The sequence below is a fragment of the Solanum pennellii genome, chromosome 11 (genome assembly GCF_001406875.1).
Source record: "Solanum pennellii chromosome 11, SPENNV200".
NCBI lineage: Eukaryota > Viridiplantae > Streptophyta > Magnoliopsida > Solanales > Solanaceae > Solanum > Solanum pennellii.
This window is the reverse complement of record NC_028647.1, coordinates 1903227-1930536: the sequence shown is the minus strand read 5'-3', so window position 1 is coordinate 1930536 and position 27310 is coordinate 1903227. Positions and strand designations below refer to the sequence as shown.

Here is a 27310-nt window from a genome sequence, read left to right as displayed (position 1 = left end):
AATCAAAGCAGAGTAAAAAATAGAGACTAAATATTTGATATGCTTATAAAATTTACTTTCCATTAAATTTCATCAAACTTGATCAATTTTTCTTCTTCTTTTTAAATGTTAATAACGGCATTATCGACGTTCCTCTACCAGTGGTCAAAATAAAAGTATTAAAAATCAAAGCAGAGTAAAAAATAGAGACTAAATATTTGATATGCTTATAAAATTTACTTTCCATTAAATTTCATCAAACTTGATCAATTTTTCTTCTTCTTTTTAAATGTTAATAACGGCATTATCGACGTTCCTCTACCAGTGGTCAAAATAAAAGTATTAAAAATCAAAGCAGAGTAAAAAATAGAGACTAAATATTTGATATGCTTATAAAATTTACTTTCCATTAAATTTCATCAAACTTGATCAATTTTTCTTCTTCTTTTTAAATGTTAATAACGGCATTATCGACGTTCCTCTACCAGTGGTCAAAATAAAAGTATTAAAAATCAAAGCAGAGTAAAAAATAGAGACTAAATATTTGATATGCTTATAAAATTTACTTTCAATTTAAATTTCGTCAAACTTGATCAATTTTTCTTCTTCTTTTTAATGTTAATAACGGCATTATCAACGTTCCTCTACCAGTGGTCAAAATAAAAGTATTAAAAATCAAAGCAGAGTAAAAAATATTGACTAAATATTTGATATGCTTATAAAATTTACTTTCAATTAAATTTCGTCAAACTTGATCAATTTTTCTTCTTCTTTTTAAATGTTAATAACGGCATTATCAACGTCTCTCTACCAGTGGTCAAAATAAAAGTATTAAAAATCAAAGCAGAGTAAAAAATATTGAGTAAATACACTTATAAAATTTACTTTCAATTAAATTTCGTCAAACTTGATCAATTTTTCTTCTTCTTTTTAAATGTTAATAACGGCATTATCAACGTCTCTCTACTAGTGGTCAAAATAAAAGTATTAAAAATCAAAGCAGAGTAAAAAATATTGACTAAATACACTTATAAAATTTACTTTCAATTAAATTTCGTCAAACTTGATCAATTTTTCTTCTTCTTTTTAATGTTAATAACGGCATTATCAACGTTTCTCTACCAGTGGTCAAAATAAAAGTATTAAAAATCAAAGCAGAGTAAAAAATATTGACTAAATATTTGATAAACATATAAAATTTACTTTCAATTAAATTTCGTCAAAACTTGACCAATTTTTTCTTCATTTTTTAATGCGAGTAATAACACTATCAACGTCTAACGTCTAACGTCTATCTACCACTGATAAATTATATAAATTACAAATAAAAAATATAAATATTATATCTAATTCACATATTGAATTTACGTCTTTTTTCCAATGGTAAAAATAATACATGATAAATCAAAAACGCTAAATTAAAAGTATGAATATAGTATTTGATTTACGATCAACATCTATATCTCAATAATCAAAATAGATACATTATAGCAATTTCATGCATGCTCTAAGAATAGAAATTATGTCCAAATTATTAAATTTACGATCAAACTAAATATATAACAATAATTTTTACGTGACACTTAATGTATAGAAATCATGATCAAAATTAAATAAAATAAATATTATTAATTAAATTCATATATATAGTATTATTTGTTAAAACAATACTCACCAATAAATAATTCTTTCCAATAAAAAAAATTGGCATCTTAAACATATATACACTTTTAATATATGGTTATTAATCTTAGTAACAAATGAAGATTTTATGCTTTGAATGTAGTCTTTAGCCAAATATTTATTCATTTCTCAACTCCAAACCAATTTTTTTTTTTATATAATTAGTACAAGCATAAACATAACAACATTTTTCTTTAACGTATACAAAGGTTGTGTACTATTTCTTGATATTATTTTTTTCCAATTCTTCTATTCTCTTTCTCTCTCTCTCTCTCTCTAACTTGTCCTTCATTTTCTCTTGTTTCTCTCTCCTTTTTTTTTTTAACAGAAGACTGACCTTGGCTCTCCGGCATTGACTGGTTCTTAAACAAATTCACTCCGGTAACTGTACTCAGCTAAAGATCGGTAAGTTTAGTTTATAAATATAATAATTTTGTTCTAAAGTTTTTTAATTTTTTTTTTGGTAATTGGTTTGTTTTAATGTTTTTTGTGTAACAACATCCATAAAAGTAGGTGTGATCATTTTTCAACTCAGAACTATTTTTTTGTAGATTTTGGGTGAAGTTTATGGGGAATTGAATTTCCTCAAATTCTGTGTGATTTCTAAATTAGTTATTTTTTTTCTCTTTCATTTCTGGGGAATGTTGAATTTTTTGTAGTCATTTCAATCTTTTTCTTCTAATTCTAAGGAAGAAAAATCTGTCAATTAATGATGAATTCCATTATATAGATGGATTGATGGAAAGTCTGTTTTCTGTGAGATTTTGCTAATTGGTAAACAACATTTTTTTTTTGTTTATGGATTTGGTATGTGGATATGATGATGATAAGTAAACAGACAGTAAAAAGATGGAAATGAGAAAGAAACTGAAAAGTGGATTAGTTTTTCCTTTTTTGAGATTGAGTTTCTATAATGAGCAACATTTTTTATTTTTTTGTTATCTGATTGATGATTCATTTGGGTTTATCATAAAAAATGTCAATGAACTGGAAATAGTAATTGTTGATTTTGTCATTGGTGTATGTATAGGTAGAAATTTCATTCCTTTTAAGACTGCAGAAAACAAAATTCAGAGACTTGATTTAGTAAAGTGCATAAAACTCACCACCAAACGGTGTGTCAGCAGATAGAGTTGTTTCTTCCGTAACCAGAGATCTCTGTTTCAAGCCTGGGTACGGGAAAACATAAATTAGTCGGATTTTAATGTTGGGTACCACATACACTGGATTAGAAACCAAAAGGAAGTGTATAGAATTCGTTAATCGTTATAAGTTTATATTCATATAGTGATTTGTTTATAATTTATGAAATATATATTATTTGGAATTTGATAATACTTGTTAATTGGGGTTCAGTCATTGTGGCATGTTGACTGAGGTTAGATTTTGGATCTGCCTATTTATGTTTCTGATATTTTCTCAAATTTCCTGTCATTAAATGCATGATGAAATCTTTATGCTTTCATATCAAAGAACTGTTATTTTTCATGTGTTTATACCTTCTACTTAGGAGCAGTTATGGATTGATTTTTTTCATTTGTATGTCTTACAGTGAATCAGGGAGTTGAAACATTGTCCCGTCTTGAACAGTTGAAAGCGAAGACCCGAGGGATGAATTAGACAGCCTAGAAGAATAGACTTACAATTGAAGGATGAATCCGGGGGGAGTGTTTTCAACTCCCCAAGAGAATGGAGGTGTCCAAAATGGGGATCCTCGGATTCCTTTTAGTCAGCAAAAGCCTGTGTTGCCATTACCAGATCTTGTTCCAGCTGAAATGCAACGGAATCAGATTGAGATGACAGGATGGCCGGACCTGCTCGGGATGTATGGTGACTTCTTACTAATGCCAGCTTCTGAAACTGGAGTAGTTCAGAATCCTGTCACGTCTGTGGGTTGGGATAAAGGGTCTACTGGTCACTGGTCTGATGTAGTAGTCCGTAACAGAAGCTCCGATATAGATACCTATAGCTGCGGAAACATACCAGATCAGAGTAAGCCTGCTTGCACAAGGGTGAACTCTTTAGAAGAACTCATCGGGATGAAGAACCAATCGAATAGGATCTCCACCCATGGAAGATCAAGCAACAGCACCCGTAGTGACATACCGATCCTTCGGAACTCGTATGCTCAAGTTGACCGAAGACATGAGCAGACACAACTCAAAGCTGCAGGTCAAACAGTGCTCAATGAGAGTCAACTGTTTAAAAGTCCAAACCAGATGTTTGATTGTTACAATCGGCACCTACCACTTGGTGAGTTTACTCTTATGTTAGTATTGCAAGAACATAACCGTTTATAAGGTCTTTCAAGCTTATGTTTGCAGAAAAAGAAAAAACATGAAAGGCAGGAACACTTTCAGATATTGCATTGTAATGCCTAGGAACAGTCAAAACAAAAAGAAAAAAAGCATGCTATTTTTTTCATTAACAAGATTTATGCATGTCAATGTACTCAAGCCCTAATTTACAATCTCAACAGAGATTGTGCTAGGAAGTCCATACAACTACTGACTACGGAGTACAATACATTGGCATAACATTTTATTTTATTTTGATAGATACGATATATTAGCATAACTTTCTTCTTCAACAAATTGCATTATAAAAGTTCTTAGTACTTGTATGAATTCCATATATGTACTAGATATTCTAACTGTAGTATCAAGTTACTCCTAATAAAAGTTATTTAGATATGCATCTTGATCGCAAGTTAGTGATGTAAAAGCTTAGAAATTATCCCATTTGATAGCTATATATCATGATATTTCAATCTGAATCACAAGTTTGTCTAATCTATTTTCCTTACAGATGGTATGCGAAGCCCTTATCAGGTCAATAGATCCTTGATTTCACCAGTGGCACCAGATGCTGGTACAAGTCCAAGCACAAATAGTTTCTTCACATTTGCACCAGTAACACCAGATCATAACCACTTCAATGACAACCAGCATTTTGAGAGACAAAATGTCCCGATACAAGAAAGGTCTAGCCTTGAGAAAGATGGGCAGGAGAATGTTCTCGGGTCTATGAAATCCAAAGATCACCACTCTGATAAACTGTTACAGAGAGTCACAGATTCAGTGGTTGTCAATTCACCATTGACTGAAAAGGTTGATAATGGCAATGTAGGTAATGTGGACATTGACCTAAACAAGACACCAGCATCAAAAACTCCCAAAAGGCGAAAACACCGGCCGAAGGTAGTAATAGAAGGGGAAACCAAAAGAACTCCGAAGCGTGCTGCTCCGAGAGATGGTACTCCAAATGAGAATCCATCAGGAAAAAGGAAGTATGTCCGCCGAGATGGCCTCAAAGCTTCAACAACTGAACAAACCGAAGTTAATGAGTCCGCTGCCCAAAGAAATAGCACTCCAAATGAGAACCCATCAGGAAAAAGGAAGTATGTCCGCAGAAAGGACCCAAATGCTTCAACAACTCAACAAACCGAAGTCGTTGACAAGGACAAAGTTCCTGATGCTGGAGAGACAGAAAAAACATGTCGGAAAATGCTAGATTTTGACTTGGAAGACATAACAAAAGATGAAAGCCTACCAAGTATCAATATGCACCACCCAGAAAAACATCAACAAAAGAAAGAAACTTTCGATTTGAACTTGAATTCCCAAGACATGGAGTTGTCATTGGCTATCATGGAGGCTACTGCAATATCAGCTGGGCAAAACCAGAGGAAAGAAGAAATTGCAGAGAAATTGCTAATGGAAAAGCCACAAGAATTGGCATCGCCGCTTCCATCAGCAAATCAAGTTACAAGAAATAACCAGGCACTGAATGCTCTTGCTAGAAGTCTAAGCATGCGAACTGTCACTAGGTATCCAAACAGCATTCAGCTGTATGAACCAAGACAGCTAGCACTGGGTAGGATGCCTCTACTTCTGAGAGACACAGCATACACAGACAACGACGGAAGAGGATCCAAGAGGGATCAGTGCCCCAGTTCCCCATTTCAACCAAGAACTTTCAGCCAGATGGGATCTGTGTGCTCGGAAATGTTGGGGAATGACAACAGCAGAAGAAACTGCAGCACTTCATCTGGTATTCCTTCCTACACTGCAGCTGCAATTCATGACTCAACAAAGTTCCCGTCAAGCAGCTTGAGCATAAGCAGATATAACAGAGCCAGTGAGGAGGGTAGTAGGCATTGTGCTAGTCCCATGGTTGTTAAACATAATTTGCAAAAGCAAACAAACCCATCTCAGATGCATTCTTATGCACAGCAAATACCACAGCACATACCCCAACAGACGGCTGAAATCCATGGATCCCAAGTACAGGCCACAATCAGAAATTGGAATCATCAGTATCAACTCCAAAGTCTTGCCATGGTGGTACAAAACATTGAGAGAAGAAATTCTCACAAGAAGATGCCAACGCAGCAGAACATGGGAAAGACATCACCCAATGAACTATCCAATTATGGGGAGCTGCTTCCAAGAGAGAACAAGAATTCACGAGCTGACCAACATCACCTGACAAAAGCTAGAGGTATCCTTTTGTAACTATGGCATCACTCTTGCTTTTATTGTTTCTTTTACCAGCAATGTAGCATCAGTCTTAGACTAAGTGTGAAGAATCATGATGGGGTGGTTTGTCCATGGAATATCTTTCCTTTTCATGAAAAAAAATAATCAGAGCATTGTTTGATTTTACATTGGGCTGATTTTTCAAAAAAAATCTGAAGATGAATTTTCTTTTTTTGTTCAAAATTTTAAAAACTGTTGAAGAAAAATCTTTTCTACCAAAAATATTTCATCTAGTTTTCAAGTTAAATGCATGAAAAACACTTAAATTTCCAAATACAATTTTCAACTTAATTTCAAATACTATTTTTTTTTCAAATATCACATCTTTCTTATGTCCAAATGCTTACTAAGATTCCAATCACTAAAAACTCTGTCAAACAGGCTTACAAGAAACACACAGACATGCAGTGTCAGTCGACACAGGCTTACTACAAGGATTACAAAGACATGTAGTGTCAGTCGACACAGGCTTACAAGGAACACACAGACATGCAGTATCAGTTGATGTAATCACACAGCAGTTGGAACGCCTTTTTATCAGTAATAGCAAGAAAAATGCTGCTCAAGTGGAGCAAAAAGCCCTTGTTCCATACAAGGGCAGTGGCACAATTATCCCTTATGAGGGATTTGATCCTATCAAAAGACGTAAAGCACGGCCCAGAGTGGACCTTGACCCAGAGACCAACAGACTATGGAACGTCTTAATGGGAAAGGAAGAAAGTGCAGAGACAATGGACAAGGACAACGAAAAATGGTGGGAAGATGAAAGGAAAGTTGTCCGTGGACGGGTAGACTCTTTTGTCGCACGAATGCGCCTTGTTCAAGGTAATAAACAACCATTCATTTCCTCTACCACACATCTGTCCTTATATTATTAGAATTGTTCTTATCGTGAATTATCAACTCCAAATAGACAAATAATTTGAAAAGCTTTGCAGGGGATAGGAGGTTCTCGCCTTGGAAGGGATCTGTAGTCGACTCAGTAATAGGAGTATTCCTCACACAGAATGTTTCAGATCATCTCTCAAGGTAATTGATGGTCAGCTACAATCAGAAGAACATAGTCAATCTAATTAAAAATAGAAGTTGAAAATTCAATAACATACCCTTTCTTGCAGCTCTGCTTTCATGTGCCTTGCAGCCAAGTTCCCCTTGCCAACAAGCACCAAGAATACCCTCTCCCAAGATGGGTGCAACATAGTAGTGGAGGAACCAGAAGTCGAAATAATAGATCCAGATGGGACTACCATATATCATAAAGCTAGACTACAGCGCAGAATGGAAAACCACACTCATACATCTAGAGCTTATTTAGTAAGTGAGCATGACAAGAGAGTTGACGAGGAAGTCATTTCATTACAAAACTCTCCTGACTCTCTCATTCTTCAAGCCAATGAAGAACTCAGGTCAAGCTCCGGATCTGACTTAGAAAGTGAAGACCGACCAAGTTCACCCAACTTGAACAAAGACAGAACTCAAGCAAGCCATTCTCCACCAACAAAGTGGACTGCTGCATTCCAGGAATATCAGAGTCACTTTATGAGGAATGGGATTTCAAAAAAGTTGCCCGTCTTTGGGAATCAGAAGATAGAAACTGTAGCAGATATGGGGCATAATGAAAATCTTGATGCAGAGACATATTTACATGGCTATCCAATTAATCCGCATATTCAGGTCCAAGAGATACCAATAAGATCTGCCAGTAATTCCTGGTTGAACATGACACCAGAATTTGGAAAACATGAAACAGCATGCCATGAGAAAGAAATCGACATGAGCAAAAGGATGAAACAAATAGCAGGAAGTTCAAGTCCTTTAATAGCTCAGCGGACCACACATCCCTTTATTCATGCACCAAGGATGGAAGAGATAGGAGGTGTGGAAATGCAACCTGGCAAGGTAGATAATCAACATTCTGTAAGTTCCCATCAAAATGAGATGGCAATGGCCTCACAACTAGAAAGCTCTTGTATCCGACAATCAGTAAACCATTCAGAAGCTGTTGCTAAAGGACAAGAAGGTAATCCTGATATCCCAAAATCTTGTAGTCCTTACCTTGTAGTACATACAAGAAATTCTTGCAATATAACCAAATTCCATGCAGAAGGTCAGGCTTATCCTTCAAGCAAGCAACCCAGTATAACAGGCACCAGCATCTCAAAGACAAGAAAAAGAAAAGTTGAGGAAGGAGATAAGAAAGCTTTTGATTGGGATAGCTTGAGAAAGGAAGTCCAATCAAAGAGTGGGAAAAAAGAAAGAAGCAAGGATGCAATGGACTCATTGAACTACGAAGCAGTCAGAAGTGCAGCAGTTAAAGAAATTTCTGATGCTATTAAGGAACGAGGGATGAACAACATGCTGGCAGAGCGAATTAAGGTACCAGCACTATACATGTATCCATTAGTTACAAGGAGAAAGAGAAACTTCACAAGTAAATTCTCATAAAAACATAATTGCTTATTGTGCAGGACTTCCTCGATAGACTGGTGAGGGATCATGGAAGTATTGACCTAGAATGGTTGAGAGATGTGGCCCCAGACAAAGTGAAGTAAGTTCCTTGCTATTACACTTAAGTTTTCTACCTTCTTGAGTTTATCTGCCCCTAAAAAAATTCCTGTCTGCAGAGAGTATCTTTTGAGTATTCGTGGACTGGGTCTGAAAAGTGTAGAATGTGTGCGGCTATTAACACTTCATAACCTTGCTTTTCCAGTAAGTTCCACCTTCAAGAATGTGCAATGATCTACTAACTTGATCTAGAACTCAAAGTTGAATTTGTCAGGTTGACACAAATGTTGGACGAATAGCTGTGAGATTAGGATGGGTTCCTCTCCAACCACTTCCTGAGTCCCTGCAGTTGCATCTTCTTGAACTGTAAGTTATTAAAGCAAAACTTCAAAATTGTCCTTTGTCTACTATATGGGTTATCATTCATGCTTCAATACAGGTATCCAATTCTGGAGTCAATTCAGAAGTATCTCTGGCCACGACTCTGCAAGCTTGATCAGAGAACACTGTACTTTCTCTAGACCTCATAATAACTTTCATTGGTTACACAAGTAATTAATAAGCTAAAAAGGCGCTCTAACATACCCATGGATGTATCACTAATAGAGTTATGTTTGTTGACAGGTATGAGTTGCACTACCACATGATTACCTTTGGAAAGGTAACTTTAATTGAGCTTTTCAAGTTGAATGTGCCCTCATATGACAATTTTTGTGGAAGTTTTTCTCCCTCATCAGAAAGAATGATAATTATGGCTGACTTCCAATGTTGACACAGGTTTTCTGCACCAAAAGTAAGCCTAACTGTAATGCATGCCCACTGAGAGCTGAATGCAGACACTTTGCTAGTGCTTACGCAAGGTTAGTAATCCATATCTCCTATCTTCAAATTGCTAGTGAAGCGCAGAACATAAGGTCACCTTAAGATTTTCTTATTCCTCTTTTTAGTAACTTCAAAATAAAAGAGTTGGTGTCACCTACAAAATTGGGGACGAAAGAACATAAGTTTAAAAATGCAACTCTAAGAACATAAACCATACTTGTCTAATACAAATTATAATAATGATGATACCGATGTCAGTCAAACAGTCCTTATTATTAAGTTCAAATCACAAAATAATTCAAAATTTGGCTAGTAGAGCTCGAAAACTGTTCCTCAGATGTCGCTTGCATTAGAGATGTAAAATCTGGCAATGTGTTACTTCTTTTATTACTAAGTTAATTTCTATGAAAATTGAGCAACGTTTAAAAAATTACCTGCAGTGCAAGACTTGCCCTTCCTGGCCCAGAGGAGAAGAGTATAGTGAGTTCAGCAGTTCCGATCCCTAGTGAGGGAAATGCAGCTGCTGCATTCAAGCCCATGCTATTACCCCCAGCAGCTGAAGTAAGAATGGCGTACCCATATGCTCCAATTGAAGCTGGTGACCTACCTTCTTTCCTAGAAAAGTCAATGCCAATACCTCAAGAGATGACCAACTCATTGAATAGAGAAGCAACAGTCGTTACCAACAACTGTCAACCTATTATTGAGGAGCCGAAAACACCAGAACCATTGCCAGAACTATTAGAAAGTGATATTGAGGATGGGTTTTTTGAAGATCCTGATGAAATTCCATTGATTGAACTCAACATGAAAGAGTTCACCACCAATTTGGAGACTATTTTACAAGAGCATAATAAAGAAGGCGACGTATCCAAAGCTCTGGTGGCCTTGAATCCAGAGGCAGCTTCAATTCCTACTGCCAAGCTGAAAAATGTCGGCCGCTTACGGACAGAACACCAAGTGTAAGTTCCTAATCTCTTGTTAGATGTTTACCTGTGTAAATATGTAAGAACAAGATAAGTATGCCATAAAAAGGAGTTGGGAGAATATAGTATTGTTGTAGTAGGAGTTGATTTGAATCTGAAACTGTACGTAATTAAGAAGACAATCAGCAAAGAGTGTGCAATACAGATATCTACACAAATTTGCACTGCAATGAAAAGAGAGAATTATTAGATGTAAAAAGCTGCAGTACCAGTTTGTATTGCACATACACAAAACCTCTCAATACCGTCAATTATTGAGTATTGAGTCGTCTCATTTTTTACTCAAAACTAATGATCAATACTCTAATATTGCAGTTATGAGCTCCCAGATTCCCATCAATTGTTGGAAAAGGTCAGTTGTCTATCTTCTGTTGCTCAATTATTTGGCTCTTCATAAAAATAAATTAAAGTTGGTTAGAACTAAGCTTTATTATGACTCAATAATCTTCCAATACAGTTGGATAAAAGAGAACCTGATGATCCAAGTCCGTACCTTCTGGCAATATGGACACCAGGTATGCAACTGAATTTTCTTTGAACAGTATCATCTTCTCTGGGATATCAACTAATACACACGTATCACAGTTAGTGAATGGAGAAAACTTGTGTCCCTGATTCTCACCATAGTTCTAATCTGAAGCCAAACCATACATTAGCAACATTTAGCTTTTGAAACCAAAATTTGCCCTAAATAGTATGGGAGGACACACTGACCAGTTTGTCTCTTTTTCCTCCCTTTTCATCACTGACTACATATAACAATATAATGGTTGATTAGAACTCTAGTCCGCTGTAGATTATGTTGTTTTAACTTCTGTTCCTACTGCAACCAGGTGAGACTGTGAATTCAATTCAACCTCCTGAAACAAAGTGTGATCATAGTGGATTAGGAAACCTGTGCAATGAGACGACATGCTATTCGTGCAATGGCATAAGAGAGGCAAACACACAAACCGTAAGAGGCACACTACTGGTGAGTGGCCCAGGCATTCGTTGTCCTTTAAAGTCACTACTTGTAGAAGAACTATATAAGCTAGCATTGCCTTTTTCCACTGAAACCCTAGCTTATTGCAGATACCATGCCGTACAGCAATGAGAGGGAGCTTCCCACTCAACGGTACATACTTCCAGGTTAATGAGGTAAATTCCAAACCTTGTCATCTGATCACAATTTTCAAGAGTCTATGTTGATGCTTCAAAACTTACAAGCGCAACTGTATGTGATCTTATACTGTGCAGGTATTTGCGGATCATAAATCCAGTCTTGATCCGATTCATGTTCCGCGAAAATTGCTATGGTCCCTATCAAAAAGGACCGTGTACTTTGGGACCTCTGTCTCAACAATTTTTAAAGGTACCAGCAAATTTACAGGAAAAACATTGTGGTTTGATCTATGACTAAAGAATTGAGTCTAAGTTACTGACTACATAAACATTGATGGTTTATCAGGCTTGTCAACAGAACAAATTCAGTACTGCTTCTGGAGAGGTAAGTCCAACTTTTCTTGCTTCTCATATTTAAAAAGATACAGAAAAGGGATCTGAGTTAAATATGTGCTACTACTAAACTGTTCAAGTAAAAGATGTGATCGAGTTACCTGATTCCTAGAGTCAGATTATGTTAAACTGTCCTTGAAAATGTCATTTTGCAGGATTTGTCTGTGTAAGGGGATTTGACCGAGAGATGAGAGCCCCCCGACCTCTCATTGCTAGACTGCACTTCCCTGCTAGTAAGATGGTCAAAAATAGAAGTGATGACAAAAAAAAGGAGGGAACAGCTGCAGAGAAGGTTGCTGGTTTCAACTCACCAATATCTGTCCATACAAAGTAGAGAAACACAAGGAGGAGTAGGATAAGAATTTGATGACTAACATAGTGATGACATTCAATAACCTCACCGGAGATGCAAATTTACAGAAGCAGAATTGAAGTCACCCTTGGCGAAAAAGGGTGGTGTACAATAAGCATCTCTTATTCTTTGATTTATGCTCACAAACTGAGCCATCATTGTTCAAGAATTACCAAATAGAAAACAAGGATAGATGTAGGAAAATTGAGATGTAACATTCATAGTTTGAATGTGAAAACAGTTGATGCCATTGTAGTGGAAAATCCTTTTTATTCATTCCCTGAAATGACTATTGCTTTGATTTACATGTTGACAGGCTCATTTTTATGTGGAACAAGTGGTTAACTGAAGATGCATACTATTGAACCTTCACCTAATAACTTAATATAGATATCCTTCAGTCTAAGCCAAGGATACAAAACTAAGAAAAATTAAGATAGGAAAATGGATCACCTATCAGCAATTGGCTCTGCAAATTATTGCCAACTCTTCTCAAACTTCAGATAGCCACTTGAAGACCCAAAACCGTCTCCATGTTATCACAGTGTTTTGGGAAGTGAGGATCAAAGCGCGCGCGATATTTAGTATAAAAATTTTTAAAAATTAAATAACTGAATAGAAGCAATATATTCTTAGATTAAAAGTAAATAGATAGTCAAAAATCCTCATAAGTCATAACACGTAAAGCAAAAGCATAATTAAATCACAAAAGAATCAGTAGCAGCAGCCTCGCAAAGAAGAAGAAGAGAACCTTACAGCGGTGGCAGTCTGGCAGCAACCAAAAATTGAAAAAAAGTGGCAGAGCAGGCGCTAAGAAGAAGAGAACTTACAGCAGTAGTCGCAGCCTCGCAGCAGTCAAAAAAATAAATTTGAAGTCGCGAAAGTGGTATGTAAAGTCGCGTAAGGATTTCAGAAGCTAAAAAAAAAAACTTACAGTTTTTTTAGAAAAAAACCTAATTAGCGCTTTTTCCAATTAAGCACGCTCTCGCTTTTCTTGCACATTTCGCTTCTACAGTAGACGTGAGCGCTTTTTCAAGCCTCGCTTCAGGAAATAAAAGCGCAGGGGCTGCGCTTCGCCTCGCATCGCGCTTTAAGCGCTCTTTTCTAGTTTTTGTAACACTGTTACCATGAAACTAAAAGAAAGGGTGTAATGCAAAGTTTATGCAAGTTAGTGAAAATTACAACAAACCAAGAGTAATTCCACAAGTAGGGCGTGAGGAGGGTAGAATGTCTGCAAACTTTACCCCTACCTTGAGAAGGTAGAGAAGTTATTTTCAATAGACCCTTGAATGCAAAGTTTATGCAAGTTAGTGAAAATTACAACAAACCAAGAGTAATTCCACAAGTAGGGCGTGAGGAGGGTAGAATGTCTGCAAACTTTACCCCTAGAGAAGTTATTTTCTAAAGAGGCAGCAGCAACAAGCAAAAACAACAGCAAGAAAATAAGGTAATGAGAATAAATAATAACATGTAGCAATGAAAATCTAACGATAAGGAGAAAACAAGAATAATACTGATACTCTTGAGAATGGGAAAGAAATATGCCGTCTTCTACCTTAATCTCCGATCTCTACATCCTCCTATCAAGGGTCATGTCCTCAGTCAAAATTGATAGGCCAAATTGAAAGACAAGTTAAACCTACAAATAAGGAGTACCTCTCTCTCTTCCTTCGGAGAAACAGCATAGCAGTAAATGACACTACAAATTATATGAAATGCAATCAAATATCAGCTAGAAAAAATTTCTCTTAAAGCCATTGAACTTTTTGGAGTAAATTAGCAACAATGCACAGCTCTCCCTGCAACCATTTGAAATTCCCAAATTCTGGAACTGATACACCATCCACCAAGTCAGAAATATATGGTTTCATAACCTGAGCTTTCCTTAACCAGCTGACCTTACCTCATAACCTTATAGTTTTCTAGTCGACCAATGACTTCACAACACCAACCTAAATATTATTCTCCTTTTTTGGCACTTAGAAGCATAAAGTCCTTAATACAAACAATCATTATTGACTTATCAGTATGCTAAAGAGGATAATCGATCCCGTTTTTAAGGAAAACAAACGTTCCCCAAGCTCTTAATTTTCTCATCTCCACATTAGTCAAAAGGTCTTAACTTAGCTATCTCTCTAATAAGGCCCTTTTTGCAACTCAAACTGGGATTTAGTGAATCATTTTCACTCAATTATACTTGAGATACTAACAATTTTTCACTCCAACTTAGTTCAGTTAAGACAGCATTTCTAGTTATACTTTCCTTCTTTTTCTCTTTTCGAAAAAACACCTACGTGCTGGCAAATGAAAACTACCTCTGGAGCAGAGTAAACAACACTGTCAAATCAGGCATCAAGCACAGCCACCAGCTAAGGGGAGATCTGTTGTTTTCATCAAATTTTCGGCTAAAAAAAAGGAGAAACGAGAACCTTAGATACGCTCACTTTGCATTTTTGTTTACGATCTCGAGATTTGGACTATTTTCAAACTATTCAAGTTAACAATAACAATGAAAGTAATCATACAGTCAATCATAGATTTAATTTGAAGAATTGTTCTAAATTTAGCCTAAATAATCAACTATAACATTTAAATTTGACAGTTACAGACCGATTCAATAATCCGGAAAAGTTACCTGAATAATTCTGATCGGAAAATGTGGCGCCTCCGATTCAGACTGCTCGTCGGAAAACTGAAGGCGAAGCTATTCTCGCGTCTGAAGAGCTTTTTTAAAAAAAAAAAACTCTTAAGGTTTGAAAAGTTTATTGTTTTGCCGCATTTATTTGATTACATTCCCGCCTTTTATTTTCGCTCCAAAATTATTTTTTGCTCTTTTTCTTTTCCATCGAAAAATGCGTTTGACTAATTCTCTATTATTAAATCAAATAAAACAAAGTAATGTTCCAAAGTTTCTTTAAATCAGTAATTACTTATATTTCTTAGAAAATAATGTTAGCAAACACTTTTTGATTTCTATATATATTTCAGTTCTCTTGATATTCGTTAAATATATTTAATCTTTGAATATGGAGTAATAATATAAACTTAACATAATACATGAATAACTAATAATTATGGTAAATCTGTGAAATATTAACAAGTAAAGAAATCGAAGTGCATGTTCCAATTAATTGAAGGTCAAATATATTTAGTCGTATACAGAAGTATCAAAACTTGCAATATATTAAATTATGTTGAGACGAGGCCTCGGTATATGCAAACATGTATCGCGGAGAAAAAATTGTTCACTTTATAAATCATCAATTATTCTGGGTACGCCACTGAATAGAATCCATTTTTTGTCTAAAAGAAAATACATCATAAATAATGAGATGAACATTATCCATTTACTTTGAGAAATTGATTTATTTTTGCTCAATCATCTAATACTATATTCAAACTAGATTATCAAACTGCGGTTTTTCTTCTGTGAAGCTCCACTTTGACCTCACATTCAAAGTCACCACTGATGAGAGGTAGTAGGTAAACAGTAACGGAATAGTCAAGGTGTGCACGAGTTGATCTCAAAGTTTCTGTATACAATACAACAGATCATCCTAGTTCATATGTCAAGCATAGAAAAATGTCGCGAGGATCTCAAACTAGTTGAAATGTGATCACTGCATGAGCAATGGCGGAGGGGGTAAGAGGCACTTTAATTAGGTTTCCCCGCGACTCATGTTCCAAAACTCAACTTCATACTCCAGAACGCGTATAACTGTTGCCTCAGCTTTTGAGATGATATCTTCTGATGACTTCTCAAGACGACGATTAGCTATGTTTTGAAGAGTATGACAATACTGACCAAAACCATCATTGCCCCATCTTTGACAAGTCTCTTTTAGTTCTTCTGGGGTTTTAGAACCATCTGATAAACAATGAGCATAACTTTCTTGATACACAGCTTCAATTGCCCAAAAGGCTGTAACAGCAACTGTATAATCTACTTCAGGACTCATTAGGCTTTCCAAAAATCTGGACAGTCAATGAAACAGAATGTCTCAGTGGTAAATCAGATTAGCACTTTGAGTATGTTCGGTACGAAGGAAAATGTTACCCTAAAGTTGTGGAGGGAGGGGCATGGGGTGGTGGGGATGGGGGTGGGGAGGATACAATCAATGTGGAATGCTACTTGTGGAACGGAAATCATTCATAGTAACTATGACAAAAGCATAGAGATTATAGTAGCGGGACAAGAACCACTAGAACTAGACTGCTGATTACGAAAAATGTGTATGACTATACCTGCAATATTCCAGGTTAGTCTTTTGAGGAACAGTAGCGGATAACGGAACACTCCACTTAGATGCTTCTCTCTTGAACCATGATACCTCATCGTTCAGCGCAGCAATACCACCTAAAATGACCTCTATGTCTGAATCGTCATCTGACTCCTTCCAAGCTTTCAACAGTAAACTTGCTACGAAAGGAACAAAGGCTCTAACAAATATATAATCTTGTCCCTGCATCCAACATCTAATCCATAACTGATAGAAAATTTCATGTGCTTGCAAGAAGAAAGCTGAACAGAAGTACAGAACAAGGCACATACTTTAGTTGCAGAAACAAAAAAAGAGAAGATAAGTGTTACACTCGGAGATTATCGTTACAGGCTTACAGCACAATACATAATAATCAAAACCATCAAGCTCTGATTAGTTTGCGGAATATGATGTTGCAGTATCAAACACTAAAGCTGAATATGTAGCAGCAGTTACCACTGCCTAGGAATGTATGTGGTTTGGGAGTTTGTGAGTAGATATGCTGTGTAATGTCAATTATCTTGTGCAAATTAATACAATACTAAAGCGTCATCAAGCTCCCATCAGATCTTTAATTTTTTCAGGCCAGAAACAATAATATATTGAGGTTAGCTGTCAGTACATTCAGTTCAGCTCCACAGTATTCACAGAAATAATCAAATAAAGATAGTTAGAACAACTCGAAGGTAGTCCAAACTTAAATGCTTTAGAACAGTACATGGAGTCATTGATAGTAAGCAGCAACTTTCTCCCCTTTAACGAGAATTAGATGGTCTTCCTAATCAAACCTTTTATTTGGTAGATAATATCGATGAAGCTATTGTGAAGGCTATGAACTTAGTAATCGTTTTGTGACTGTCTACTAGTGGTAAAATTGGCATATTACCAGATCAGACCCCCATTGCCACAACTCTAGATATATGGATTTCAAGAATATACCATAAATTACCATATTCTTGTTTTGCTAGAATAGGCAATAACGAGATCATTGTTTTGGTAAATGACACCGGAGAAGAATAGTGACATTGATCCACAAAAAGCTCAGCAAACTCACTACACAATTAGCATCAGATGTAACTTTTAATCTCCACAAGTCTTTTCCTCTATTATCCTTGAAAAGAATAATTCCTTCTCTAAACTTATTTTACACTATATAGTAAAACTAGTGGTTGCACAAGGACAAGGGGTCAAATTTGTGAATATACTCCCCGTCCTTGGATGTCATGCTCTGACCAGACAACAGTGAAACCCCAGATAAAGAATGTTCGGATCCAAACGTGAGGGGTGTTGATGACAATTGTTATGAACCAACTTCGGCCTAATATCGATACCTATACGGATGCCACACAACTAGTTATTGGGCCGAAAAGAAGCAGTAAAATTAGAAGGCCTTCTCAAAGATTGATTTGGGAACCCAAGCCCAATTAACAACTAATTAAAAGAACAACGGATGAGAAAAATGATTTATGCAAATTGCTGAGAGAACTGTCTAGTCAGAGTGTATGTCTCTCTATCTCCTTCTAGTTATCTTCTAGAATAGTTCTCTTTGTTAGTTCCAATTTCTGTTAAAACCTAGAATTTAGTGATTATAATATGTGAATGTTTCTATTATGAAATCGAGTTTGCTTCAACAATAATCCTACATTGGATTTGGACGAGAATCCTCCGTTCATTATATGATTTGGACAATCCTCTCTTTGAGCTCGCTTTTGGAGTGTTACTATATGAGTTAAGTCAAAGATCTGCTTTAACATGGTATCAGAGAGCGGAGCCAGAATTTTAAATAAGGGATTTAAAATCTGTAGAAATAGATCCACGAAGTAGCACAAGAAGCTTCGACATCTACTATATATATATATATATATAATATTATTTTAACCATGTATAAATATAATGCTCCGCCCCTGGAGCCACAGACCTTATGGGGAGTTATGAATATACCGCCATCCGAGCATGAGGATATGTTATATCGGGAATGATCCGGAATGATAGCTTGTTAAGCTAGCTTTTGGAGTGTGACTTAGATCGAAGTGGAACTTAAAATAGTTCTAACTGAATCACTCAATTAACATGAAATTCATATTTAGTACCATTAACAAGTAAAAGAAGAACTTAAGTGAAGAAACATAAGAATTTGGGGGAAAATTAAATTACCAGCCATCTTTTGAAAGCAGAGAGGTCAACGGAGCCATCACGAATGCTAAGAGTAAATGGGTGTCTGGTAGCGGAAGTGTAGAGTTCATTGTGTTGATTTAGCCATTTTTGGATCATCAATATCTCTTTGTTAGATTCTTCCATTTTCTTTTCAACTCTTTCTTCTTCTTCCTTCGCTATGGAGCGGGGACTATTTGTTTTTTCTTTGGGAAAATAGTGGAGTAGTTGAGGCACTGTACATGAGAAACGGATATGGGCCGGGTCGGGGCAGACAACACTTGCCCTGCTTTAGTGTTTTTCGAGTTGCTAGTTCAACATCTTTTATTTTCAACTTTGAGATTGTGAGTTCTAATTACGAAATAAGCGAAGGAGAGAGCTCTTTGCTAGTATAGTAAGAGCCATTTGATACAAATTTAAATATTTATTTGTGTAGTCCCACAAATAAAGAACATAAATATAAACAATAATTAAATCAAAAAATACATTTATGTATTATGTCTATGATTTGAGAAATATATGTTCATACAAATCTTATAGTATTAAGAAGGAAAAGATCATATTTTACTCTTTTTCAAAAAAAGAAAATTCTTACTCATTTTCAAAATACTAAAATTCCGTTCCAATTTCAAATATATCGCTTAACATGTCGATATCTTCCATCTCAATTTCAAATACGTCACTCAACGTCTCGATACATCGAATAAAATCATATATCGAAAAAAAATCTATAATACCTTCAAATGATAAAGAATTTAAAAAAATATGATAAACTAAATTTTATACTTTGGGTAATATTTCCAAAAATTTCAAAATGTATAATTGAAAATAATTTCTCATATCAGAACTAACACTATTTTGTGAAATATAAAGGTAAAACATTAAATACACACTACTCTTTCCGACGCGAAATTATAATACAAAGTTCAGATTATAACACAAATCTTATAATAATTGATTTGTAAGTGAACACAAGTTCCACAATTTATTAGAAGGGACAAACAACAAGTATAATCAACACTACTTAACACAACACACTACTCTCTATCTATATATATACACACACATACACACTCACGCTAGCTATACATGTACATTGATATACATCATTTTTCTACATGGTCTATACAAGGAAATAAGTCGATAACATACTAAGTAACGATAACCATATTAAACATTGAACTATAGTACGTACCACGATACGATACAAAAGCTTTAAGTTCCTCCAAGGTTCATATTCCGAAAATGAACAACATTCTCAAGAAATTCAAGGATTAATACTTCAGTCTTCGATACGTCTTCGTCCAACGCCTGTTCTAGCGTTCGATTAGCTATGTTTTCAACTGATTCACAATATTGTTTGAAATTATTATTGCCCCATATTTTACATCCCTCTTTCATTTCATTTGGAGTATTATTTCCTTCTTCTAAACAATGTTTAAATCCATTGTAATAAACTGATTCCACTGCCCATAAAATGGTTATTGCTTCTGTATACTTCACGTCTGGGCTTGTCAAACGTTCGAAAAAACTGTATTATAAAAGCAATTACATGAAAATCATATAATTAAATTAAAAAATATATGATAAAATTAACATTTTCAAGAAGTGAATGGAACATATATAATTAACCTTTAGAAATGGTGGTCATGAATACCATTTGTACTTATGTCATTTAGTAATGATTGCAATTTATAACATATGGTAATAATGTTTGCCTAGTTAAAACAATTAGGCAATAATATAATGTTTAGCCAAGTCTCTCTCTCTCACACACACATTAAAAAAATATCCACTAAATATTCAAGGGTACCAAGTTATTGTTGGATATTAACTAAAGGTTAATAAAGTATTACTAATAGTAGTAATTAGTTAAAATACAACATATTTTGGGTGGAATAATTGGTATTATCTCTTCCCTAACCAAAACAAATCCTAATTGACTCTCCCCTAAGTATTACTAATGGTATAATCAGTTAGAGTATCAATGTTAATTGTAATGAAATGATTGAGATCTCTTTCCTAAGAAAATCAAAAGTTTCAAAATTTACGACTCGAGAATGAAACAAAACCTATTTGAATTGCCACAGAACTAATATGAATATCGAATACCAGATAAAAAAACGTAATTACCTAAAATAATCATGGAGGGGCTTGTGTTCATAAACAAGCACACTTGTCAAGGAAATATGCCACTTGGGAGCTTCTTGTTTTAACCAAGAAATCTCATCATTCAAATAAGCCAAAAAAGCCAAAATAACCTCAACATCATAGCTATCAATTGACTCTTTCCAAGCTTTAACCAAAACACTAGCTGCAAATGGTACCAAAGCTGTTTTCACAAACAAATATTCCCTTTCCTGCACTTCATAATTATGTATTAAGACAGTAAATAAAAAAAATAAAAAGGAAAAAAAATAAAAATTAAACTAAAAAAGATTTACATAATATTACCAGCCAATTCTTGTAACAAGAGAAATCAATAGAACCATGATGAATAGAATAAATAAATGGATGTCTAGTAGCTGCACTATACTCTAATTTATGTTTTCTTATCCATTTTTCTATTTGTGTTAATTGTTTTCCCTTATAATCATTATTATTTTTCTCCTCCATATCTAATTTGATTAATTAATTCCTAATATGATAACAAGTTTTTTTTTTCTCTATAGTTGCATATTGTTCTTGTACTAGAATTTACCCATTTTTATATACTTCATGTTGGGTGCTTTTAGTAATTAGAATTAGAAGTGTCAAGCAATAGAATAGACACGTGTTAAGGAAATTAGTGTTTCCACCGCTTTGAGAAGCCTCCAGCTTCTACTAAACATAGACTTTTATCTTTTTATTTATTTATTTATTCATCTGGTGTTCGAAACACACATTAAAATTTCGATTTGAAATTTGATTAAATTTGAATCACGTTCTGTTAAGTCCAACCGGGAATAATGCTCATGAATCTGCAAAGGCAATTACTCGAATGTTCCCCTAACCCAACCCATGAACGGATCATAGGGAACCGTGGGAATATTCGTATCTCGTTGCAAGACTCATTTTTCGTTGTGAGTCATAAGATGAATAACTTTATCTGATCAAGAGTCAGGGCACAAGAGACTTGGTATTATTCAAGTGTAAAGAACCCCTGCAATGAGCATAAATCTCACTACTTCAGACTAAAGGATTAAGTATTTGAGCTACTACTTTTGATTTAAACGTTTTGAAATTCGTGTATTTAAATTAAGTTATGATCTCAACCTGTTATTTAAAAGTTTCAATTAAAATTTTCTTCATACCTAAAGCTTAAATTTAAAATCTTTAATTAAGAGTGAAACGCTTTTTACCGTGCGATCAAAATTCATTCATTATGGTTAATGCCCATACTTTAAAACTACCACAACTCCTTTGTTTTAAGAGATAAAAGTAAGGTGTATGAGCAACATTTTATAAGTTTTTGAGGACCAAAGTGCTTAAAGAGGTCAAAATCCTAATTTTAGCTAAATAAAAAAAAAACCTTTTTGTTTGATTCCTCTCCATTTACCTTGAGCCTCTAATCAATTTTCATGGCAATTTCAATGTACATATCCCCCTCCTATTCACCACCAATCCTACAAAACCCCTCAATCTCCAAAACCCATTTCCCTTTTTCCCCAATTCACACCCCCAAATCAAAGATTTGCCCTAAAAGAAAGCACTTCATTGTTTTTGCAGCTGAAAATGGGAGCAACAATACTGAAAAGCAAGAAAATGGGTTGAAAAACAATGGTTTCAGCAATGGGAATGGAAGTAACAATAATGGTAATGGTGATGGTGGAGGAAAACCCAGATTGAATTTGAGATGGATGGATCTTTTGTTGGATCCTGACCCGGATAATATTGTGGCAGTTGGGTTAACGGGTCTGTTAACATGGGCTAGTGTAAGTATATTGTGGCAGTTGTTTGTGATTGCTTTGGCTATTCTTCTTGCTGCTCTTAAGTACTCTTTTATTGCTGCTCTTTTAATTTTCATTCTTATTACTCTGCTTTAGCTATTTTAGTGTAAAGATAGTATTTTTGTTTTGTTTAGCTTGAAATTGGTTATATACTAAAGTTCCTTTTTTTATCAGCCTCTTGTTGTTTTTATCTTTTTTGGACTGCTTTGGACTGTTTTTCCTTGAGTCGAGGTGTATCGAAAACAGCCTCTCCCTCTACCTCAGAGGTAGGTAAAGTCGGCTTACTACACTCTACCCGTCCCAGACACCACTTTGTGGGGACTACATTGGGTGTGTTGTTGTTTTTCGTTTAGTTACTTGCAAGTTCTAGAACCAATCAATTGTTTAGCAGAGGAAGCATTAGAAAAAAGGGCAAAATTAATGGATCTTTGAGAAATGAGAACTCAATGATTGGCTGAGGCGAAATGAGGATTTGAACTTTATGGGTTCTGAACTTTAGGTTGACGATATTTAGTGTTAGTAACTTGGTACTAAATTTAAGTTTTGTATGTATTTAGTGAAATTTTTTGATAGTTTAAACTAAAACTAGTTGGTTAGATCCATACGTTTGCTTCTAGCTCCGCCTTATGAGTGGTTGATGATGCCAAAATGCATACATAAATCAGGATAAAGAGAATAGTTTGTGGTTGTTTTAGAAGACTTGAAGAGAATACTGCATTGAGCTTGAAACAGCCATGGGTTATCTGAGTGAAATGAGAAGCTTGATTCATCCATGGATGATTACAGCTCCCAAATCGTATTTCAAATTATATAAACAAGTAATCGATTTAACTCAGTACATGGCCTAATTACGAGACATCAAGAATGGATACACTATAGGTGGTATTAAGTTTTCGTCGTGTGTAGCTGAGCTCAAGTTAGTTGGAGAAGAGACTTTGAGCTGAAAGAGATACTACTCTGATCACCTGCATTAGGTACTAAACTGGAGAACCTGTGAGCTGCAGCAATTGTGGAAGAAACTGCATGAACTGGAGTTGCACAGTTTCTGTGTAAACAGGTTAAAAGCAGTGACTACATAAACTCTTTTGATGCTTTGATCTCTGAATAAACAAGCACTAGTGGTAGAATAGTACCCTTCCCTGGTACAGACTCGGGTTCGTTTTTTCGGCTAGTGCATAACTCACCTCCACAAGGCAGGGGTAAGGGTCTACCTATATTCTACCTTCCCAAGGCACCGCCTTGTAGGATAAAATTGGGTTTATCGTTGTTGGTTTGACCTATTTATCTAATAGTACATTCAAGATAAAAATGAATTGGTTGTAATACACCTTTCAAAGCTAGAAAGAACTTGTCTTAATTAGATATCTTTATGCCCTCGAGGCTTAGCTCGAGTGGTAAAAGGTGGAGGATTTGTGACTTAGGTCGCACGTTCAAACCCCACACCACGCAAAGCGAAGCATGGTATTTAAGTGGAGACGGGTAGAGGAACTGGCTCATTATCCACCGAGCTTAGAAAGCTGTGATTGGTTCAAAGGGCGGGCCACAGACGATTAAAGTAATACATGAGCATTAGTTATTCCACCAAGCAAACATCGTATTAAACTCCTAAGGAAAATGCACAAACTTTCTATCAATGCAAATACAACCAATATGAAAGCAAAATTCATGTTTGTAATTCTCTGAACTCAAATGAACTTTATACAACTTGTTTTCTCTATCGTCCAAAAAACTATTAGATTTGCCTTTGTCCTGGCTCATTGTTTCTATCGAAAACTTAAGCAAAAAATATCACTCCATATGCTGCACAAATTTACTTGAGCAACCAACAACCCTTTCAGATCAATCTTATAGAGTCCAGAAAACATCCTGATACTTGTTTCAACTTCTTTAGAAATTTACTTTGACGATGAACAGGGACATGTTCGATTTCTGAAGCAGAGGCAATAAGAACAAAGTTATCTTCATTTCCAACATCTATCTCATACAACTGCGCGAAAACTTCTTTGAATTCAGTGATTACTAGCTTGTAAGATGTCTTGTCTGAAGGAATCACATTCATGATGACAACACTATCTTTGCTAAGCAATGTTCTTATAGCCAACAACGCGGATTTCTGGAAAAACGCTGAAGGAGGAGCACTCATACCCATATTAGCATCAGTCGCGTCTAAATCAACCATGATCACATCAAATTTACAATCGAAATCATTCAAAAGCTCACCATTCTTCAAAACGTAACCACGAAAACCATCACTTTCAACTTGAGTCGCAAACTTCCCAATCATGTCTAGTGCATCTCCAACACATAAACGTATCGAGTTACCACGTTCTAAGCCGAAGTATCTCCTTGCTACTTCTAAAACAACATTATCAGCTTCAATACCCAAGACTTGGAATCCTAATTGAGAGCTTAAAAAACCAAGAAGTGCCCCTCCTCCAACACCCAAACACAGAGCTTTCGGCTTTATCCCATTTCCAATTTTCGCGTCCAAGAATGATCGGATTACTGAAAGACCCGCCACCATTGGAGTCAAATAAGGATGAACCAAAACCCCGTCATCAACAATCTCAAATTCTACTCCCTCCATGTTAACAAAATCGAGGTTCTTAGGTTGAATCTTTATCTGTGTTTGTACCAAATTCGGCATTCTCTTGAACCTCAATCTCCTTCTAAACTCTCTAACACCCTTATCTTCCAATTCCAACTCCACATCTTCAATCAAAATCTCTCCAACAAACTCCCCAACACATCTATCCAACACCAAACTGCGAACCACCTCATCTTCATATCTCAAAAACGGAATTTCACATAACCCATCACCTGTTCGACAAAATGCCGATCTGGGTATCAACTCAATCAACAATGGCATCAAATTCTCTTCAACAACAGCCAAATCCGCCACACCCACCACACCATCGGTACATAACAGGGGATTATACGAAATGGGGTTAGTCGAATTCGGTAAATTCCCAATTAAAACAAGTCGAGAGAGCTGAGGGAAGTTAAGTATGAGTTGTAGATGACCTTGTTCGGTTGAAAAATACCAATCAGCTTCCCGACCGATCGGAACCAACATTGCAGCGATTTGAACGGGTTCTGAAGGCCCCGGAGAATCAAGAACTGCAACACGGAGTTGAGAAGCATTGAAGTGATGAAGATGAAGCAATGGATTTGGGATTGTGAAGGTGATGTACCGGGACGGGACGATGGTTTTGAAGGCTGTTGGATCTAGAGCCATTTTTTTTTGTTCTTCTTGAAAGAGGAGGGAAAGTTCTATAAGGTGAAAAAAATTAAAGGAAGAATGTGATGCCTTTATAAGTTTATAGGAATTCGAAAATTTGAGTTTTTGAAGTTGCGGTTTTTGGCTATAAATTGTTCTAGATTTTGGAGTCTTTGAAATTTAAATTGAGTTTATACATGCATTTTACGTGAGTTTGTTTTGAATTTTAGTATACAAGGGCGGAAGTTTTTCCAAAACCTGGTTGACACGAGAATTGAGTTTTTGAAAGTAAACATTTTTGGCTATGGATTGTTTTTTAGAAGTTGAAATTTGAGTTTTTTTTTTTGAAATTATGATTTTTGGAATTTAAGTATCTGTTTGGCACGAGAACTTGAAAATACTTGAAGATTATATTTTCAATTTTTTTTTGAATTTCATAGTTAAATAGTAGATACTTCAGATAAATCTCCAAAGTTTATGACTAAATACACTAGTTTAGCCTTTCTATTATCAATAAATTTCATTTTTAATCCTTACAAGCATATTTAACTTTCGATTAATCATATTTTCTAATCAAATTTCATTGTTAGATAAGGCCTTTTATGTTATATTTTACTTTTTATAACAATATTATACCTATGATGACATCAACAAAAAAATCAACAACCATCACTATAACAAGATGTTCATTGTAAAATTATCCCTTCACAACAATTATCTTTCTTTTTGGAGAGGGTGTTTCTTCCAAACAAGGAAACAAGGGGCCGCACCTTTTGATAACTCGGTATATTTACTATATGACCATTAACTAAAATATGTCGATGGTTAACTAATTATAAGGTAAAAAAGACTTTTAACTCTTAGTTATTTGCTTTTCTTATAAGCTTGATATATGTTTATACGCATTTAAATCATGTAATTGACAAAGAAGTTACTGTATGTGTTTTCACATGATTAATTATATTTGAGATATGAATGATATTGTTTAGTTGTTTGGCATTTTTATCATTCAATTAGTTTTGAGGAGTTATTAGTACTGTGTTGTGATATTTGTTTTAACCTACCTAGCACACTTTATGACATCAGTACTCAAATTGATTTTCTTTTTTTTTGGTTTAAATGAGAAATCGGTTTGTGATTCGTCTTTTGGATCAATCGAATTTTCTAAATTCGGTAGATAATAGGCTTGTTTTTCTATCCTTCTTCACTTATATATGGGCTTTGCGGTGTATGGAGTGGAGCTTGAACTTGCGACATAAATCACATATCTTTCACATTTTGTCACTCAAGCTAGGTTTTAGGGTAGACATATTCCTTTTTAACAAGATTAAAAAGGAAAATAGAACAATAAATTGAAACACATGAAAGTATAATTACTCCCCT

General features: G+C 35.3%; 5 protein-coding genes and 1 long non-coding RNA gene across 7 annotated transcripts; 2 read left to right on the top strand and 4 right to left on the bottom strand.

The window, feature by feature from the left end:
• Window positions 1–1898: 1898 nt before the first annotated feature.
• LOC107004531 (transcriptional activator DEMETER-like) lies at window positions 1899–12670 on the top strand. Of its 2 annotated transcripts, none has more exons than XM_015202748.2 (21): window positions 1899–2067; window positions 3215–3915; window positions 4471–6165; window positions 6585–7028; window positions 7142–7232; window positions 7322–8223; window positions 8311–8579; window positions 8672–8751; window positions 8828–8912; window positions 8983–9074; window positions 9148–9216; window positions 9333–9369; window positions 9486–9568; window positions 9971–10492; window positions 10832–10868; window positions 10974–11031; window positions 11350–11489; window positions 11591–11656; window positions 11756–11870; window positions 11967–12005; window positions 12169–12670. In XM_015202748.2, the coding sequence occupies exons 2-21, from the start codon at window positions 3315–3317 to the stop codon at window positions 12345–12347; spliced, it is 5604 nt and encodes a 1867-aa protein (XP_015058234.1). In that variant the 5' UTR covers window positions 1899–2067; window positions 3215–3314; the 3' UTR covers window positions 12348–12670. The 2 variants fall into 2 exon arrangements, with proteins under 2 accessions (XP_015058234.1, XP_015058233.1); XM_015202747.2 differs by having other exon boundaries at window positions 1900–2067; window positions 8308–8579.
• Window positions 10432–10852, bottom strand: LOC114074916. Its single transcript, XR_003575281.1, has 2 exons — window positions 10726–10852; window positions 10432–10523 (listed from the first exon to the last, which is right to left on the bottom strand). It is a non-coding gene; the product is annotated as an uncharacterized LOC114074916 (long non-coding RNA).
• A 2922-nt stretch (window positions 12671–15592) lies between the features above and the next one.
• On the bottom strand, window positions 15593–18999 carry LOC107003378 (probable bifunctional TENA-E protein). The gene is made up of 3 exons (XM_015201695.2): window positions 18782–18999; window positions 16611–16828; window positions 15593–16340 (listed from the first exon to the last, which is right to left on the bottom strand). Exons 1-3 carry the CDS (start codon window positions 18923–18925, stop codon window positions 16025–16027), a joined length of 678 nt encoding a protein of 225 aa, XP_015057181.1. The 5' UTR covers window positions 18926–18999; the 3' UTR covers window positions 15593–16024.
• A 739-nt stretch (window positions 19000–19738) lies between these two features.
• LOC107004327 (probable bifunctional TENA-E protein) lies at window positions 19739–21394 on the bottom strand. Its single transcript, XM_015202547.1, has 3 exons — window positions 21233–21394; window positions 20912–21138; window positions 19739–20309 (listed from the first exon to the last, which is right to left on the bottom strand). Exons 1-3 carry the CDS (start codon window positions 21392–21394, stop codon window positions 19994–19996), a joined length of 705 nt encoding a protein of 234 aa, XP_015058033.1. The 3' UTR covers window positions 19739–19993.
• Window positions 21395–22237: 843 nt separating this feature from the next.
• LOC107003221 lies at window positions 22238–22880 on the top strand. The gene has a single exon (XM_015201515.2). The coding sequence runs from the start codon at window positions 22339–22341 to the stop codon at window positions 22801–22803; it is 465 nt and encodes a 154-aa protein (XP_015057001.1). The 5' UTR covers window positions 22238–22338; the 3' UTR covers window positions 22804–22880.
• A 1396-nt stretch (window positions 22881–24276) lies between these two features.
• Window positions 24277–26336, bottom strand: LOC107003220 (methyltransferase-like protein 13). Its single transcript, XM_015201514.2, has one exon. It carries the CDS (start codon window positions 25943–25945, stop codon window positions 24542–24544), a length of 1404 nt encoding a protein of 467 aa, XP_015057000.1. The 5' UTR covers window positions 25946–26336; the 3' UTR covers window positions 24277–24541.
• Between the last annotated feature and the right edge of the window lie 974 nt (window positions 26337–27310).

Coding starts and splice junctions, on each gene's coding strand:
- LOC107004531 (XM_015202747.2), top strand. CDS start 3,315: ATGAATCCGGGGGGAGTGTTTTCAACTCCCCAAGAGAATGGAGGTGTC. Junction 9,569..9,970: donor TTTGCTAGTGCTTACGCAAG/GTTAGTAATCCA, acceptor AATTACCTGCAG/TGCAAGACTTGCCCTTCCTG. Junction 10,869..10,973: donor CCCATCAATTGTTGGAAAAG/GTCAGTTGTCTA, acceptor CTTCCAATACAG/TTGGATAAAAGAGAACCTGA.
- LOC107003378 (XM_015201695.2), bottom strand. CDS start 18,925: ATGGAAGAATCTAACAAAGAGATATTGATGATCCAAAAATGGCTAAAT. Junction 16,829..18,781: donor CTGCTTTCAAAAGATGGCTG/GTAATTTAATTT, acceptor TGTTGGATGCAG/GGACAAGATTATATATTTGT. Junction 16,341..16,610: donor ACTAACCTGGAATATTGCAG/GTATAGTCATAC, acceptor TTGACTGTCCAG/ATTTTTGGAAAGCCTAATGA.
- LOC107004327 (XM_015202547.1), bottom strand. CDS start 21,394: ATGGAGGAGAAAAATAATAATGATTATAAGGGAAAACAATTAACACAA. Junction 21,139..21,232: donor CTTGTTACAAGAATTGGCTG/GTAATATTATGT, acceptor TATGAAGTGCAG/GAAAGGGAATATTTGTTTGT. Junction 20,310..20,911: donor CCCCTCCATGATTATTTTAG/GTAATTACGTTT, acceptor TTTATAATACAG/TTTTTTCGAACGTTTGACAA.
- LOC107003221 (XM_015201515.2), top strand. CDS start 22,339: ATGGCAATTTCAATGTACATATCCCCCTCCTATTCACCACCAATCCTA.
- LOC107003220 (XM_015201514.2), bottom strand. CDS start 25,945: ATGGCTCTAGATCCAACAGCCTTCAAAACCATCGTCCCGTCCCGGTAC.